The sequence below is a fragment of the Rhinolophus ferrumequinum genome, chromosome 15, assembly GCF_004115265.2.
Source record: "Rhinolophus ferrumequinum isolate MPI-CBG mRhiFer1 chromosome 15, mRhiFer1_v1.p, whole genome shotgun sequence".
NCBI lineage: Eukaryota > Metazoa > Chordata > Mammalia > Chiroptera > Rhinolophidae > Rhinolophus > Rhinolophus ferrumequinum.
Genome location: NC_046298.1, coordinates 46,143,402 through 46,159,777, shown reverse-complemented (window position 1 = coordinate 46,159,777; position 16,376 = coordinate 46,143,402). Strand labels below are relative to the sequence as shown.

At 52.0% G+C, this 16,376-nt stretch overlaps 1 protein-coding gene across 1 annotated transcript; it reads left to right on the top strand.

Moving 5' to 3' along the window:
• Nucleotides 1-6,259: 6,259 nt before the first annotated feature.
• Nucleotides 6,260-15,806, top strand: HAS1 (hyaluronan synthase 1). Its single transcript, XM_033127339.1, has 5 exons — nucleotides 6,260-6,305; nucleotides 10,510-11,214; nucleotides 12,500-12,725; nucleotides 13,022-13,154; nucleotides 14,794-15,806. Exons 1-5 carry the CDS (start codon nucleotides 6,297-6,299, stop codon nucleotides 15,467-15,469), a joined length of 1,749 nt encoding a protein of 582 aa, XP_032983230.1. The 5' UTR covers nucleotides 6,260-6,296; the 3' UTR covers nucleotides 15,470-15,806.
• The last annotated feature ends 570 nt before the right edge of the window (nucleotides 15,807-16,376 follow it).

The window sequence follows — 16,376 nt, the reverse complement described above, 5'->3', positions numbered from 1 at the left end:
GTCCGAATATATGGCAGGGGGCCCAGTCATGTATATTTTCAGCCAATGCCCCCAGGTGACCGGGATGCTCCCGTGCCCACAGACCAGTCTGAAGAACACTTGGCTGTGATGAGAAGAGCTGGGGTGGAGCCAGCTTCTGCATGTATGTCCGTGGGCACCTTCCTTCATTTCTCTGAGCCCCAATTCCGGCATTTGGAAAAAGGAATTCATCACAGGGATCAGGGAACATCGGCCAGGATTGCTCCTCTCACCTCACTGCGTTGATGGGCATTGTGGTTTGACTACGGGACTGCGGGTACCTGCAGCACCGATCACAGGAGAGGCCTCCAGGCTTCTGCTCCTCTGACTTCCTCTGTATGGAGCCCGCAAAAGTGCCCCCTCCATGACACACTATGCTATACACTGTCTGCTACTCAAACTTTCCTGAGCTCCCCGGTGTGGGAGGCTCTTGTCACCTCACCCTTTTGAAACAAGGAAGCTGGGGCCCAGGGATCCAGTGGGTGGCCAGCACAGCTCTTGTGGGGACGGGCCCTCCTTGCCGGCTGGTGGAGGGGAAGCTACACCAGGGTGGGAAGGTGGCTTGCCTGGGGCCTCCAGCCTTGGAACCCAGGCGCATCCGACTGGAGAGCTCGGCCCCTTCCGATCCCCCCTGGCTCACTCCCCAGACCGGAGCTGAGGTAACCAAGGTAGGTGAAGGGTTCCCCTGTTGCCACCTGAGTCAGTCATCGAGACACTCAGCTGCTGCTACTTCAAGAACAGCTAACACTCACCTCAAATTCCAATGTGCCAGGCAGATGCTCTCTCTTTGTGTGAAGGGTTCCCCATGAGGGACAATTTGGGATAGTCCGATTTCACAGATGAGGGAAGACAGGCTCAGGGGAACGATCCAGCTCCTTTCCAAGAACACACCAGCTCCTCCCTGGGGGCCCGACCCTGTCCCTCCGGTGCCCCAAACTCACAGCCTTCTGACTCCGACTGGAGGCAGAGGCAGACCCAGAACTTCAGGAAGGGAGTAGGAGAGGCACAGAGCCCCCGCATGTGTGCAAGAGAAGCCTGGATCTGAAAAACTTTCTGTCAGAGCTCAGGTGATGGCCTCAAGAGTCCAGCGGCCAGGCCTCCTCTTCAGCACAAAGGAGTGCAGATCCCGGATGCCTCCTCCCTCAGACCCGGGGATCCAGGCCCCCGGCCCCTCCTCCCTCAGACCCGGGGGTCCAGGCCCCCAGGTCCTCCTCCCTCAGACCCAGGAGTCCAGGCCCCCGGCCCTCCCTCCTCCCTCAGACCCGGGAGTCCAGGCCCCCCCAACCCCTCCTCCCTCAGACCCGGGAGTCCAGGCCCCCCCAACCCCTCCTCCCTCACACCCGGGGTCCAGACCCCCGGCCCCTCCTCCCTCAGACCCGGGAGTCCAGGCCCCCCCAACCCCTCCTCCCTCAGACCCCGGAGTCCAGGCCCCCCCAACCCCTACTCCCTCAGACCCAGGAGTCCAGGCCCCCCCAACCCCTCCTCCCTCAGACCCGGGAGTCCAGGCCCCCCCAACCCCTCCTCCCTCACACCCGGGGTCCAGATCCCCGGCCCCTCCTCCCTCAGACCCTGGAGTCCAGGCCCCCGGCCCCTCCTCCCTCAGACCCGGGAGTCCAGACCCCCAGCCCCTCCTCAGTCACTTTACCTGGCTCTGTTGTCCCCTTCCCGCATCAGGATGCCCAGGAAACCACTCTTTCCAGACCTCATTTTCCCCCTGTGGAAAATGCTTCCGTGGGAAAGGATGGGCTGCGGAACGAGGAAGTCTCCGTTTCTGGCTCTTTCTGTGTCTGTTCTCGGGGAAAGGGCAGGAGCCATGGAGGAAGCCGGGTGGAGGCATCTTCAGCTAATTGGGACAGGGCTACGGCAGACAGCGTCCTCCGCTCCTCCTTCTGGCCACAGCTTCCTCCAGGGGGAGGTTGGGTGTACCATCACTATTGCCTCCCTCCTTCCCAGGATTTTGGCAAAATCTTGGAGGCCTAGGTGTTTTCCAGAACGTGGGTGTGTGGGAAGAACAGCCTGTGTAACTCCAGCCCATCCAGGGCTCCGCTGAGAGCACTGGGAGCCAAATCTGTGGGTTCCTGGAAGTCCAGGGCCATCTGTTTCCAGATTTAGGATCTTTGCTGATCCGGGAAGCCTTGCCCAGGGTCCCACCTCTCTGGGAGCTCCTCACCCTATCTCTCTCAGAACTGGCCACTCTGAGGGGTGGACACCAAGCTGCTGGGTAGGGTGGGGGGGGCCCAGCTGTTGGGCACTGTTTCTCCCACTCCTCTGCCTTCCTCCCTATCCCTCTGCCCTCTTCCCCATCCGGCGCCCTCCTCCCTCCTTCCTCCCTCTTCTCTCTTCCCCCCCTCCTTCTCTTTCCCCTCTCTGGCTGACTCTTCATTCTGACCTCTCTCATTCATTCAACACACATGCATTGAGCACCTACTGTGTACCAGGCCTCGGTCCAAACCCTGAGGAAATAGTCATGAACAAAACAGGCAGAGACAGCTGCCTGGGAAAAGCTTGGATCCTGACAAAGGAGAACATATTATACAAAAAAAGGTAATAAATGGGCAAATTGTACTTTATGAAAATGCTATGGGAAAAAAAGAAAAAAGAAAAGGGCAGAGGGGATTAGGAGTCCATGGTGGGGCAAGTTTCCATATTAAATAGGTGCTCAGGTGAGCTGGCCCCCTTCCTCCCCTATTTCCTTCCCCCCTCCCCTGCGCCCTCCTCTGTCTCTCAGTATCTGGATTCTCCCAAAGCACTTCCCTGTCACCAGGACACCTTGCAGAGAAGTCACTTGCCTGGACTTAAGCATTTAAGAAGACGCAGACTTCCTCAAGATACTTTCCCAGGTCTACTGCTCTCCCTAGTTCTCCCGGAGGCAAGTAATCATAAGACAGTAAATCCCTGAAATGAGGCAGATATAGTCAGCACAGCTCCAGTGAAAGTTTGAGTCCGCCCACCATGTCTGCCACCCATCTTTCTGTCTCCGTGCTCCTCAGGGTTTTCTCTTGGATTTCTGCCTCACCTTGCTCTGCACTCTGCGTGACTACTCCCCCAATCCCACAGCTTCTGCCTACCTCCAGGGTCAGACTCAGGGCTCACTCTCCCCCAGAAAAGACCCTTACAAGACCCACCACCCAGATTGCGTGGATAAAAACCCCCAGTCTCTCTGTCCAGAGTGACCCTTGCAGGCGCCCAGAGCTGCCACTGCCCCTCCCCTGTTCACAGACTTCTATGGCTCCCCAGCACCCCAGGACAAAGTCCAAGCCTCTGAATCTGGTATTCAAAACCCTGCTATGCACCGCTCTCCCCCTCACTGCCCCCCCCCCCCCCCCCCCCCCCCCCCCCGTGTTTCACGATTTGTGCTTCCACAACATCCATCTGTCTGTACTTTCCTGACTGGCCAGGGCATTACTTGGTTTGGATGCCCTGTCCATTCCAACCTCCAACCCCCAGCACCATCCCGCTCTTATCCTAGCTAACTCCTCCAGTATATCACCTCCTCCAGGAAGCCCCCCCCCCCCGAGTTTCTCTCTGGGTTGGTGCATCCTCAAACTGGTCTGTGATCCCCTGTTTACATAGCTGTCTCTTCCACCAGATTGGCATCTCCTCAAGGGCCAGGCCCATGCTTGAGTCATCAGTGTTCCAGGCATCGCCCAGCTGAGAGCCCGGCCCGCCAGTATTGCAGGAGACGTCCCTACAGTGAACAAATGTTCTTTCCTCTGCCTTTTCTCCATGTCTACCTTGTTATCTCCCTAACTCTTCTCCCCTTCACCCTGGTGGTCTGTAATCCACACCCTGAGGTTTTCTGATGATGATGGAAGTCTTGGGACGGCCACTGTGGACTCAGGGCAGGGACTGGAGATCAGCCCCCATTGGAGTAGAGGGTTCTGAGAGAGAGATGGCTGTTAGTAAGGGGAGCAGGAGGTGTTCCCACCACTACCAGTCCCTGCCTCTTGTGGGGGAGGGGGCCCAGTTTCATCTGTCCTTGTCTTTCAGCTCCATCATGGCTGCTTCCAGACTTGGTTATGTCTCCTAGAAACAAATTCTGAGAGACTGGACTTCTGAGTCTGAGGGAGGAGGAGCTGGGGGCCTGGATTCCTGGATCCTAGAGGAGGAAATCATTGGGGTTTAAAGTCCTGGTCCCTTCTCCCTCAGCCACACTCTGGTTTTAGAAACATCTGGTTTTATACAGCTGCTCCACCCGTGACAGGGCTGGGTGGGGGCTGGGCAGCCAAATGCCCAGCTTCTGAGTGGAGCCTGGGCTGCCCCCACCCCACCCTGGGGTAGAGGAATCACCCTCCCCTCCTGCTCTGGGCTCAGCTCCCACCGGAGTAGCCATCACCCTGACACAACCAGACACCAGGCGGTGGTGCAAGGGCGTCAGCCAGCCCGGCTCTGGTGAGGTGGGCGGGGTTCCCCCCACTTTGGCCCTGAACTGGCTGCCTTCAGGCAAAGGCCCAACCTGGCGCTGGCCCCCCACACCCTGCCTTTCCCGGGAAACACAGGGAGTGAAGGTTTGGCATCTTGCAGGGAATTGCTCCATGACAGGCTGGACGAGATCGAACAGCAGGGACAAAGGAGGACTTAGAGACAGAAAAACAGAGAGAAAAAGTGAAGGAGAGAAGAGTGAGCCAGAGAGAGAGAGAGAGAGAAACACACACCCAGAGAGAGAGAGAGAAACACACACGGTGAGAGAGAGAAACACACACGGAGACAGAGTTTCAGGAAGACATACACAGAAATGCAGGGAGACCCAGCGAGGGTAGACACCAAGATAGATGGATGGCAGAGAAAGAAGAAACAGGTAGCCACTGGGAGGAACAGAGAGAAACAGAAACTGGGAGACAGAAAAAGAGACAGGGATATAGCTATTCAGAAAGAAGGAGCTAGAAATATGTAAAGAGAGACAAAGGCAAAGAAACACAAAGAGGGAGAGGAAGAGAGAAAGAGAGAGAGACAAAGGATGAGAAACTCAGGAAGAGATACTCAGAAAGAAAGAGGCAAGAGTAAGAAAGTCAGGGAGAACAAGAGTGAGAAACTTAGAGGTAGACGGAAACAAACCCGGAAGGAAGCAGGTAGAAACGGAGGGGGTAGGGGATGGAGAGAAACAGACAGGAGCACACAGAAAAAGACCCAGACAGACAGATGGACAGCGAAACAGAGCCAGGGAGACAGACAAAATGATAGACTCAGAGACAAAGAGACAGAAGCAGATGGGAATGTACAGGGATAGAGAAACAGAGTCACAGATATGGGGAGAGATGGACATTAGCAGCTCACAGTAAGAGGAGCACAGAGAAAGAACTGGGTACAAAGGGGTTAAAAAAAATGACATGTTTCACACTGAATCTTCTGGTCCTGACGGCCTGGGGGCTCAGATGCCCAGCACCCCCATCTCTTTGGCCTCTGACAGAGGCCACTGGCACCTTTACTCTGACGCCTGAGTTTCCTGAGAGGCTCCCTGGGGGCAGCTAACCAACAACTCTGAGATTACCCCCAGGCTCCTAGGGAGACAAATCCCAATGTCCCAGCCCCCTCCCCAGCTCCTGCACACCCACACATGCATACGCACACAGGGACCGGTCAATTAGGCGCTGAACTGACAGACGTTCACTCACAGCTCCAGTTCCAGACAGCTGTGCCTCATAAGCCAGCGCACACACAGTCCCACCCACAATCACGCACGTGTGTGCATTTTATTCCGTCTGCTAGTCCCTGAGACAAGTCCCTGGGGAACACCACCCAAGGTGGACTCTGGGGCAGTGTGTAGGGAGACTGTTGTGGGGGGAATGGGGGAGGGGACGAGAGCTGGGGATGGAGGGGAGGACAGAGAAATGGGAGGAGAGATGAGGAAGGAAAAGTGGGGAGAGAGATGGGGAGAGACGAAGGGAGGGGGGCGGGAGAGAGAGAGAGAACACAGAGAAAGGGGGGCTGGGAGAGAGAGATGGGGAGAAATAGGAATGGAGAAAAATAGAGGGATCGGGGACAAGAGAGAGCTGAGAAAAATGGGGAGAGAGAGGGGAGACCTCGGAGGAGAGGGGCGGGTGGTGATGATGGGGGACTGGGAAGGGAGGCCCGTCTGGGAGCAGGAGGTGGGGTGGCGGGGTAATGGCGGGAAGCGGGTGGAGCTGCCGTGACCTCAGAGCCCCTGGCCCAGCTCAGCCCTGACGTCAGCCTCTCCTCCCGCCCCCGCCCGCGCTGGGCTTCAAATGACCCCCAGCTCTCGTGCTACAGAGACACTCGGGGAGCAGCAAGAGAGGAGAGAGCCCAGCCAGCGCGCACTGATGAGACAGGTGTGTGGGGGGAACTGCGGCCATAGCCGTGGGGAGAACACTGCTGTGTGTGTGACCACGTGTGTGAGGAAACCGCGTGTGCTCAGGATTTCATGAGTGAGCTCAGGTGTATGACACGACCGTCTGTGTGGGACAGTGACTATGTGAGGCTGCGTGTGCCGTCCCATCTGTGTGCGGGTAGCTATCCCTCCTATACATATGTATGTGACATGTCCTTGTTCATGTTGCTATAAGTCGGTGAATATCTGTGGTCAGGAAAGTAGGGGAAAGGGAATGAATGAGAGAGAGACAGAGAGAGAGAGAGAGAGAGACAGTGGTATTTGCTTGACACGTGGGTCTGAATTTCTGTTTTTGTGTTCAGTTTAAGTTGAACTTCATGAAATCGCCGGTATTTAGTCACTTTTGACTGGTAAAAGGGCAATTTCATATGGTTTAAACTCCACAGTTACTATTTCTTCTGAAACTTGTATGGTTGCTCCAGACCCATGTCGGGTGTCTGTGTGTCTGTTGTCACGTGGGCATCTCTTCCTGGTATTGCTCCTTCCTGCCAGAGGGCGAAGGATCACCCGTGTGGCTGCGGGCAGAGGTCTCAGGATCACTAAGTTCCGCCTTAGAACAGGTGTCTGGGTCATCTTTGAGGAGTGAATGTATTCCTATGTGGGCACACTGTGTATCCCTTGTCATGTGTGAGTATAGGTGTGGGGTGTCGATAGCTGATACACGCATGTCCGCGCTTGTGGTGGGGACTAGAACACTCCAGATGCCCACCCATCTTGGTGATTCCCAACATGAATTGGGCCACCCCCAGAAACTCAGGCAGGGCTCAGTTTGGGACCAGGTGACAGGGCAGGAGGATTCCAGAAGAAATATAATAATTGTTAATATTGAACAATTAATTACTAGTGCCAGGTGAAAAGCTCCACCTTAGCCCTGTCTTATAGAAACATAACGTGAACTACATACATAACTTAAAATTTTCTAGTAGCCATACAAAAAATGTAGAAAGAAACAGGTGAAATTAATTTTAATATTTTATTTAACCCAATGTACCTGGGGTCAGCAAACTGTGCTAGGCTAGATAGTCAATATTTGAGTCTTTTCGGCCCATATGGTCTCTGTTGCAACTAACTGTGGCATGGCGTGCAATCAGCCATAGATAATATATAACAGATGAGGGTGGCTGTGTGCCCACCTTGAATGTAAGGGCGCTGAAATGTGAATTTCATATAATTTGCATGTGCCATAAAATATTGTCCCTCTATGGACTTTTTCAAACCATTTAAAAATGTAAACACCAGTGTTAACTTGAGGTCTATAGTGAAAAAGGTGGCAGGCATTGGGCTGTGGATATATATGAGGTCTGCCAATTAAGGTCGCGACCTTGTTGCGATGATGTTGCTAACCTTTTTTCACATAAGAGAGATTATTCATTATGAATGTGTACCAACTGGACAAACAGTTAACCAAGTTCACTATTTGGAAGTGCTGAAAAGTCTGCGTGAAAAAGTTAGACGACCTGAACTTTTCGCCAATTCATGGCTCTTGCATCACAACAATGCACCAATGCTCACATGGCGTTATCTGTGAGGGAGTTTTTAGCTAGTAAACAAATACCCTGTTTCCCCAAAAATAAGACCTAGCCAGACCATGGGCTCTTATGCATCTTTTGGAGCAAAAATTAATATAGGATGGTCTTATATTATAGTAAAATAAGACCGGGTCTTATATTAATTTTTGCTCCAAATGATGCATTAGAGCTGATGGTCCGGCTAGGTCTTATTTTCAGGGAAACACGGTAACTGTATCGGAACACCCTCCCTACTCATCTGATCTGGCCCCCAGTGACTTCTTTCTTTACCTGAAGATAAAGGAAATATTGAAAGGAAGACATTTTGATGACATTCAGGACATCAAGGGTAATACAACGACAGCTCTGATGGCCATTCCAGATAAAGAGTTCCAAAATAGCTTTGAAGGGTGGACTAGGTGCTGGCGTCAGTGCATAGCTTCCCAAGGGGAGGACTTTGAAGGTGACTGTAGTGACATTCAGCAGTGAGGTATGTAGCACTTTTTCTAGGGTGAGTTCGCGAACTTAATTGTCCGACCTCGTAGTATGCTACCTATCAAAAACATTATCATTTTCATATGTAATCAATACAAAAATATTAATGAAACATTTTACTTTCTTTTTTTGTACTCAGGCTTCAAAATCCAGATGTGTAGCACATCTGACACAGATGCTATATTTTCAATAGAAATACTTGATCTGTATTTAGAGTTTGTAAAATTTGTAGTCAAAAAAGAACACAGATCTTACTTATTCCAAACACATTTAAGCACTTTCCAATAACTGAATCGAGGATCAGTGTTTAAATTTAAATGAAATAAAATTAAAAATTCAGTTCCTCATGTGTCAGAGAAAGACAGATGCAATGTGATTTCCCTTACATGTGGAATCTAAAGAACAAAATAAACAAACAAACAAAATAGAAACAACTTCTTAGATACAGAGAACATTTTGATGGTTGCCTGATGGGAGAGGGGTTGAGGGGGTGGGTGAAAAAGGGGAAGGGATTAAGAAGCACAAATGGGTGGTTATAAAATAGTCTTGGTGGTATAAAGTAAAGCGTAGGGAACATAGCCAACGATATGGTAATAACTATGTATAGTGCCAGGTGGGGACTAGACTAGTCAGGGGGATCACTACTTAAATTATATAAATGTCTAACCACTATGCTGTACACCTGAAACAAATATAATATTCAATGTCAACTGGAATAGAACAACTAAAAAGAGGGGGAAGAAGTGAAGGGTAATAAAAGGTCCAAATTTCCAGGTATAAAACAAGTAAGTCCCTGGGATGTAACATACAGCATAGGGAATACAGTCAATAATGTTGTGACAGCGTGGTACGGTGTCAGATGGCTGCTGGACTTATCGTGGTGATCACTTCTTTAGGTATATAAATGTTGAATAACTATGGAAATAGTTATTCAAGCTAATCTAATATTGTGTGTTAGCTGTATTTTAATAAAAATCTTTTAAAAATTCAGTTCCTCAGTCATACCGGCTGCATTTCAAGGGCTCAGTAGCCCGTGAGTCCTGTACGGAGCACCACAGCTCTATAACTCATATAACTCATAATAAGCCCATGAGGCGGGGACTGGTGACATAGAAGGCAGTTTAGCACAGAGGACAATGGAGCCACGCTGCCTGAGGGACCTTGCGCAAGAGAATACACCTCTCCGTGCCTCAGTTTCCTCATCTGTAACAGTATAGAGTAACCGTACCTACCTCATGTAGAGCAATGCTTGGCACGTGAAAGGGGCAAAATCCTCATTTTACAAACGAGAAAATGGAGGCACCCCTCCCCTCTGATCTGGGTTCTTCCAGCTTCACATACTGAGCATCTGGCCCTATCAGAGGGGCAGTGGAGAAGGAGAACCAGGCTATGCCTCTGGGACGTCAGAGAGAAGACTCCACCTGTGAGCTTTGTGACCTTGATGTGCCGCCCGGCCCATCAGTCCTCAGTTTTGCCATCTGTATGGTGGCAGTAAATATTATCTGCCCTCCAGGGCTCTCCAGAGGAATAAACCTAGTATGTGCATACAAGGTTGTAGTTTACTGATTGGATTCTTAGGGTTCAAATTCTGGCTCCTCTGCTTTGCAGGTGTGACTGTGTGACACAGTTACCGCATCTGTAAAATGGGGATGCTAACAGTACCTGTTGTGAGGATTAAAATAAGTTAGTTCTTATAAAAGGCTTAGAGCAGTGTCTAGTACATACCATACTGTATTGTTCTTTTAGATGTACCCTATATTATTTTTGCTATTATTGTCTCAACACTAAGAAACCTTTGGTTGTGAGACGAATCATTATTTTATGTGCCACTAAGACAGGGGGGACCCCTGTTAATTAAACTGTGATCCTCCATTGATTGTAATCCTCATAGATTTAAAAGCTCTTTCAATATGAAAAAAATGCATTAGAATCGACGTAATCAGGCGTTCAACCTTGATAACTGTTTGTCACAATCATTTTAACTCATGAAAATAACATTGCAGTACTCAGGGAATTTTTCTCTACAAAAAGCTAATGTCAATCAGTCACTGGCTTGGGGGGAAAAATCCAGGAGGTCTTCCTTCCTGGACGAGGATTTCAGGACTCTTTCCTTTACTATCTCCTCTCTCTCCTCTCCGGCAGGACGTGCCCAAGCCCAGCCGGGCAGCCCGCCACTGCTCGGGCCTGGCGCGGCGGGTGCTGACAATCGCCTTCGCGCTGCTCATCCTCGGCCTCATCACCTGGGCCTACGCCGCCGGCGTGCCGCTGGTCTCCGATCGCTACGGCCTCCTGGCCTTCGGCCTCTACGGGGCCTTCCTCTCGGCGCACCTGGTGGCGCAGAGCCTCTTCGCGTACCTGGAGCACCGCCGGGTGGCGGCGGCGGCGCGACGGGCGGCGGCTCGGGGGCACCTGGACGCGGCCACCGCGCGCAGCGTGGCGCTGACTATCTCGGCGTACCAGGAGGACCCCGACTACCTGCGCCAGTGCCTGGCGTCCGCGCGCGCCCTGCTGTACCCGCGCGCGCGGCTGCGCGTCCTCATGGTGGTGGACGGCAACCGCGCGGAGGACCTCTACATGGTCGACATGTTCCGCGAGGTCTTCGCCGACGAGGACCCCGCCACCTACGTGTGGGACGGCAACTACCACCAGCCCTGGGAACCTGCGGCGGCGGGCGCGGCGGGCGCGGGCGCCTACCGGGAGGTGGAGGCCGAGGACCCCGGGCGGCTGGCGGTGGAGGCGCTGGTGAGGACGCGCAGGTGCGTGTGCGTGGCGCAGCGCTGGGGCGGCAAGCGCGAGGTCATGTACACTGCCTTCAAGGCGCTCGGCGACTCGGTAGACTATGTGCAGGTAAGTGGAAAGCGCCCCCGCCCCACCGTGACCCTAACATCCCAGCCCCACTGTCCTCGGGGCCTTCGTTCAAGGAAGATTGCTACGAACCTCTTCCTCTCTTTATTCATTCGTTCATACATCCATCTACCCATCCATCCAATATGGAGATCATTCATTCATTCATCCATTCATTCATCCATTCAACGTAGAGATTCTTGCCTTCACTCATTCATTCATCTATCCATCCAATAAGAGATCATTTCTTTCTTTATTCATCCATTCAATGTAGAGATTCCTCCCTTCCTTCATCCAATGTAGAAATTCTTTCCTTTGCTCATTCTTTCATGCATCCATCTGTCCACCTGATATGGAGGCGGAAAGGTGTTCATTTAGTCATTCACTTATTCATTAAACGTAGAGATTCATTCATTCCTTTCCTTCCTTTTTTCATTCATTTAATGTTCATTTAATATTGAATTGAGATTCTCTAATTCATTTCTTCATCCATTTATCTATCTATCCAATATAGAGATTCATTGATTTAGTCATTCATCCATTCAATGTAGAGATTTGTTCATTTATGCGTTGCATTAGTTTTCTATTGCTGCATAACAAATTACCACACATTTGGCAACTCAAAACAAAATACATTTATTATCTCATAGTTTCCATGGTTCAAGAGTCTGGACAAAGCTTAACTGGATCCTCTGTCCAGGATATCATCAGGCTGCAGTCATGGTGTCACCTGGAGCTGGGTCTTATCTAAGGCTCAGCAGCCTCTTCCAAGCTCACGTATTTGTTGGCAGAATTCATTTTTTTGCACCATAGAACTCCTGGTAGCTTAGCTCTTCAAGGACAGCAACAGAAAGTCTCTGAGCTCTAGACCCTCTTTCAAAAGGCTCACCTGATTAAGTTGGGCCCACCTGGGGTAATTTTCCTTTGATTAATTTACAGTCAAGAGATTAGGGACCTTAATGACATTGCAAAACCCCCTCACCATTCCCATCTAAGGTAATCTAATCCTGGAAGTCATATCCCATCACTTTTGTCGTATTCTGTTGGTCACAAGCAAGTTACAGGTCTTGTTCCCGCACCAGAGGAGGGTATCATACAAGAGCATGGGTCTTAGGAGGGTGGGGGACCATCTTAAAATGTAATTAGACATTGAAAATGACTACAAATTCAAGTTTATGTTCATGTTGGCTGCAGTGCCACAGTTGCTCCCCACTCTTTGGTGCCCTCCCCTCAAGCACCAGCTGCATTCAGGGATCTGATCTGATCCTGGTCTCTTCTCACCCCACAGGTCTGTGATTCAGACACAAGGCTGGACCCTATGGCATTGCTGGAGCTGGTGCGGGTGCTGGATGAGGACCCCCGAGTGGGGGCCGTTGGGGGAGATGTGCGGATACTTAACCCTCTGGATTCCTGGGTCAGCTTCCTAAGCAGCCTGCGGTACTGGGTGGCCTTCAATGTGGAGCGGGCGTGTCAGAGCTACTTCCATTGCGTGTCCTGCATCAGTGGTCCCCTAGGTGAGCAGGGGTAGGGCTTGGGTGGGCCGTGGATGCATGGGGTGGAGAGGGAGAAGGGGAGCCAGAATGGGTTGAGGATGTGACTGAGATTGTGGACAAAGATGGGGGTGGGGCACGAGTTGGGGATAGGGATAAGACAGAAGTTGCAGGTGGGGATGGTGTCTGGTGTGGAGATGGGTTTAGAACTGGAGATGAATTGAGGTTGTAGACAGGAGTGGGGTTGTAGGTAGGAGTGTAGATGGTGTTGGCAACAGCAGAGGCTGATGCTCCTGTACCTCCCTCCCTCCCCCACCTAGGCCTGTACAGGAACAACCTCCTGCAGCAGTTCCTTGAGGCCTGGTACAACCAGAAGTTCCTGGGCACCCACTGCACTTTTGGGGACGACCGGCACCTCACCAATCGCATGCTCAGCATGGGCTATGCCACCAAGTAAGCTGAGGGGACCACGTGGTCGAGTGTGTGGAGGCCAAAGAGTATCCCAATGAGTGTGTGTGTGTGTGTTGGGAATTCTCCAAACCCAAAGTAACTTGCAGGACCCTGGGCTCTTCCAAGTGGGACGTTAGAGGAGAGAGGGAGATGTCCTAAGGGGCAGAGGTACCATTTGCTTTGAACCACGCGACTCAATTGACTCTACCAAGTGAGGCAAGGTGAGGGCGGGGAATTCCACCTCGAACACACAACATGAGATACAATGCGCGTGGGTGGCATGGCTCCACCACGGAAAGCACAGATTGCCACAGCAGCAGAGATTACTCCAAATGAGGTAGGAAGGGAAAGAAATAGAGTGGGAGCTAACCAGTGAGAGAGCGAGAAGAATCAAGTGTGAGAGGAGGAGAGCACCTAAACTCTAGTAAGTGCTTCAGGAAGAAGAGACGTAATTCAGTGAGACTCGGAGGCCTGGGAGTTGAGAGTAGGTGAAGTTCAGTGGAGTGATCTCTACAAAGCTAGTCCAGTGAGAGGGTCAGAGAGAACTTGGGATAAACCAAACCCATGCATTCATTCACTCAACAGATACTCATCAACCTTTGGCCATGCAGCAGTTAACAAGAGAGACACAAATTCATACGTACGTTGATTGGGGGGACAGACAATAAATAACATGTAGAACGTATAGTATGGTAGCTACTGATACATGCGATGGCGATAAATAAGCCAGGAAGGGGGGAGGAAGCTTAGGGGTAGGGAATGAAATGCTAGAGTGCCAGAGGAAAGATAGGGATGGAGGCTGAAAATGATGCCGCCGGAGCAATAGCAAGGGAGGGTCAGGAGAGGAGAACAGAGTAAACAGGGGGTCCACTCATGAAAGGCTTATGGGCCAGGGTAAGAACTTTGAACTAAGATGAGGGTGCAGCCGGTATGTGTGGGGGGAGTATTAAGCAGAGGGGTGACGTGTTGTAACAGGATCCCTCTGGCAGTTGTTTTGAGTACAGCCTGTAGGGGGCAAAGGGGTTAGCAGGGAGGCCCTGGAGGATGCCAAGGGGTTTGACCCCCTCCTAACAAACTGACTGCTGGTGGTCAGCTGGTAACAGTCTGTAAAAGGGATTCTAGCTTTCTGTGGGTGCGGCTGGAAACCCGGTAGGGATTGATTAGTGACGTCTGCCACGGCCACAGCAAGGGAGGTTTATGGTTCCCTTGAGAAGCTCTAACACATGGGCTATCCTAGGTAGGAACCATGTCTGGCTTGTTTCTCACCACCGGGCCTGCCAGTAACAGTAAGCACATGAGTATTCGTAATAGAATGCTGATAGGATTAGTAATAGTGTCGGTAACCGCAATGGTATTAGTAACGGCAATAGTAATGTTAGTCATTATAAAAATAAAAGTAGTAGCTAACATTTCTTGAGCAAATACTATATATTGGTCCCAAGCACGTGGTGTTCAATCCGCATCCAATCCTCACAATACCCCATTAGATAGGAACCATTATCAACCCCATTTTAAATATAACACTGAGGCTCAGAGAGGTTGAGGGAACTTGCCCGGGGACCATGCGCAGTGGCTATTTCTGGATTCCTGTTGGGCCCCAAGGCCAGCTGCGCTGATGCCTCCTCCTACCTGTCCTGTCCAGGTACACCTCTCGGTCCCGCTGCTACTCGGAGACCCCGGCGTCCTTCCTTCGCTGGCTCAGCCAGCAGACGCGCTGGTCCAAGTCGTACTTCCGTGAGTGGCTGTACAACGCACTGTGGTGGCACCGGCACCACGCGTGGATGACCTACGAAGCGGTGGTCTCCGGCCTCTTTCCCTTCTTCGTGGCGGCCACGGTGCTAAGGCTCTTCTACGCCGGCCGCCCGTGGGCGCTGCTGTGGGTGTTGCTGTGCGTGCAGGGCGTGGCGCTGGCCAAAGCCGCCTTCGCGGCCTGGCTGCGCGGCTGCGCGCGCATGCTGCTGCTCTCGCTCTACGCCCCCCTCTACATGGGGGGCCTCTTGCCCGCCAAGTTCCTAGCGCTGGCCACCATGAACCAGAGTGGCTGGGGCACCTCGGGCCGGCGGAAGCTGGCTGCTAACTACATCCCTCTACTGCCACTGGCCCTCTGGGCTTTGTTGCTGCTTGGTGGCCTGGTGCGCAGCGTGGTGCACGAGGCCAGGGCTGACTGGAGCGACCCCTCCCGGGCTGCCGAGGCCTACCACCTGGCCGCCGGGGCCGGTGCTTACGTGGGGTACTGGGTGCTTATGTTGACGCTCTACTGGGTGGGCGTGCGGAGGCTCTGCCGGCGGCGAGCGGGGGGCTACAGTGTCCAGGTGTGAGTCCAGGAACTTGGCGTGCCAGCCCAGAGGTGCTCAGGGGAGGCAGGAGGAGACCTACCAGGCCCCAGGAGCCGTGACCTTGCTGGGTGATTCTCTGGTCCTCAGTCTCCCTCCTTTGTGAAGTGAGGGGGTCGACCCAGGATTCTTCAGCCTGGACTGTTTGGGGGCTGGGACTTCTGGGTCTCTGGGGAAGGGTATTTATTGATCAGGGTGTTGGGGGGAAGGGTGGAAAGGGGTCCTCACATGATGTTCTGGGGCCCTCGCTTTCTTCCTGCTCTTATTTAATCTCCATTTGTACTGTGTGATTAGGATAAAATAAAGAATTTTATTTATTTTCTTCTGAGACTCCCTCTTCCTTTTTTAAATGGAGAGGGCTGCATAGCTGAGAATTGGGGACCCCTGGCTCAGTCTTGGATGCCAGCTGTTTCAACTAGACAGGATACCCTTCCTTCCTCAGAGCCTTGGTTCCCTCTAGGGAAAACAGGAATATTAATTCCATGGGTCAGGGCTGTTGTGAGGGTGGAATTTATTTTGTGGAATTGCTCAACTCCTCATTCATAGATACTTATGGAGCACCTACTAAATGCGGACTCTGTTAGGCACTGTGGATGTGTTTTCCTGGTCCATCTGCTCATCTACTTTCTAAGGAGGGTAACTCATCCTTTCTCTCAAAACTCCCAGCACCTCCTCCCTCAGCCTCATCCTTAGCTTGCTTCATAGCTCACTGAGAAAACAAAAATGACAAGAAGAAAACTTTCATCAGAGTCCCCACCGCCACGATTCCCACTCATCTGCATCTGTGCCCACACAGGCCACCTTCCCCCATTACTGAGGGTGAACTGTTTGTGCTCCAATGCCCTTCCACTTGACATGCGTTCTTCACGTGGCTTTCAGAGTGCCAGTTGCC

Bases quoted from the DNA above. Each gene is read 5' to 3' on its own strand.
- HAS1 (XM_033127339.1), top strand. The intron at 12,726-13,021 runs GTGAGCAGGGGT...TCCCCCACCTAG, and splicing joins CTGCATCAGTGGTCCCCTAG to GCCTGTACAGGAACAACCTC. The intron at 13,155-14,793 runs GTAAGCTGAGGG...TGTCCTGTCCAG, and splicing joins AGCATGGGCTATGCCACCAA to GTACACCTCTCGGTCCCGCT.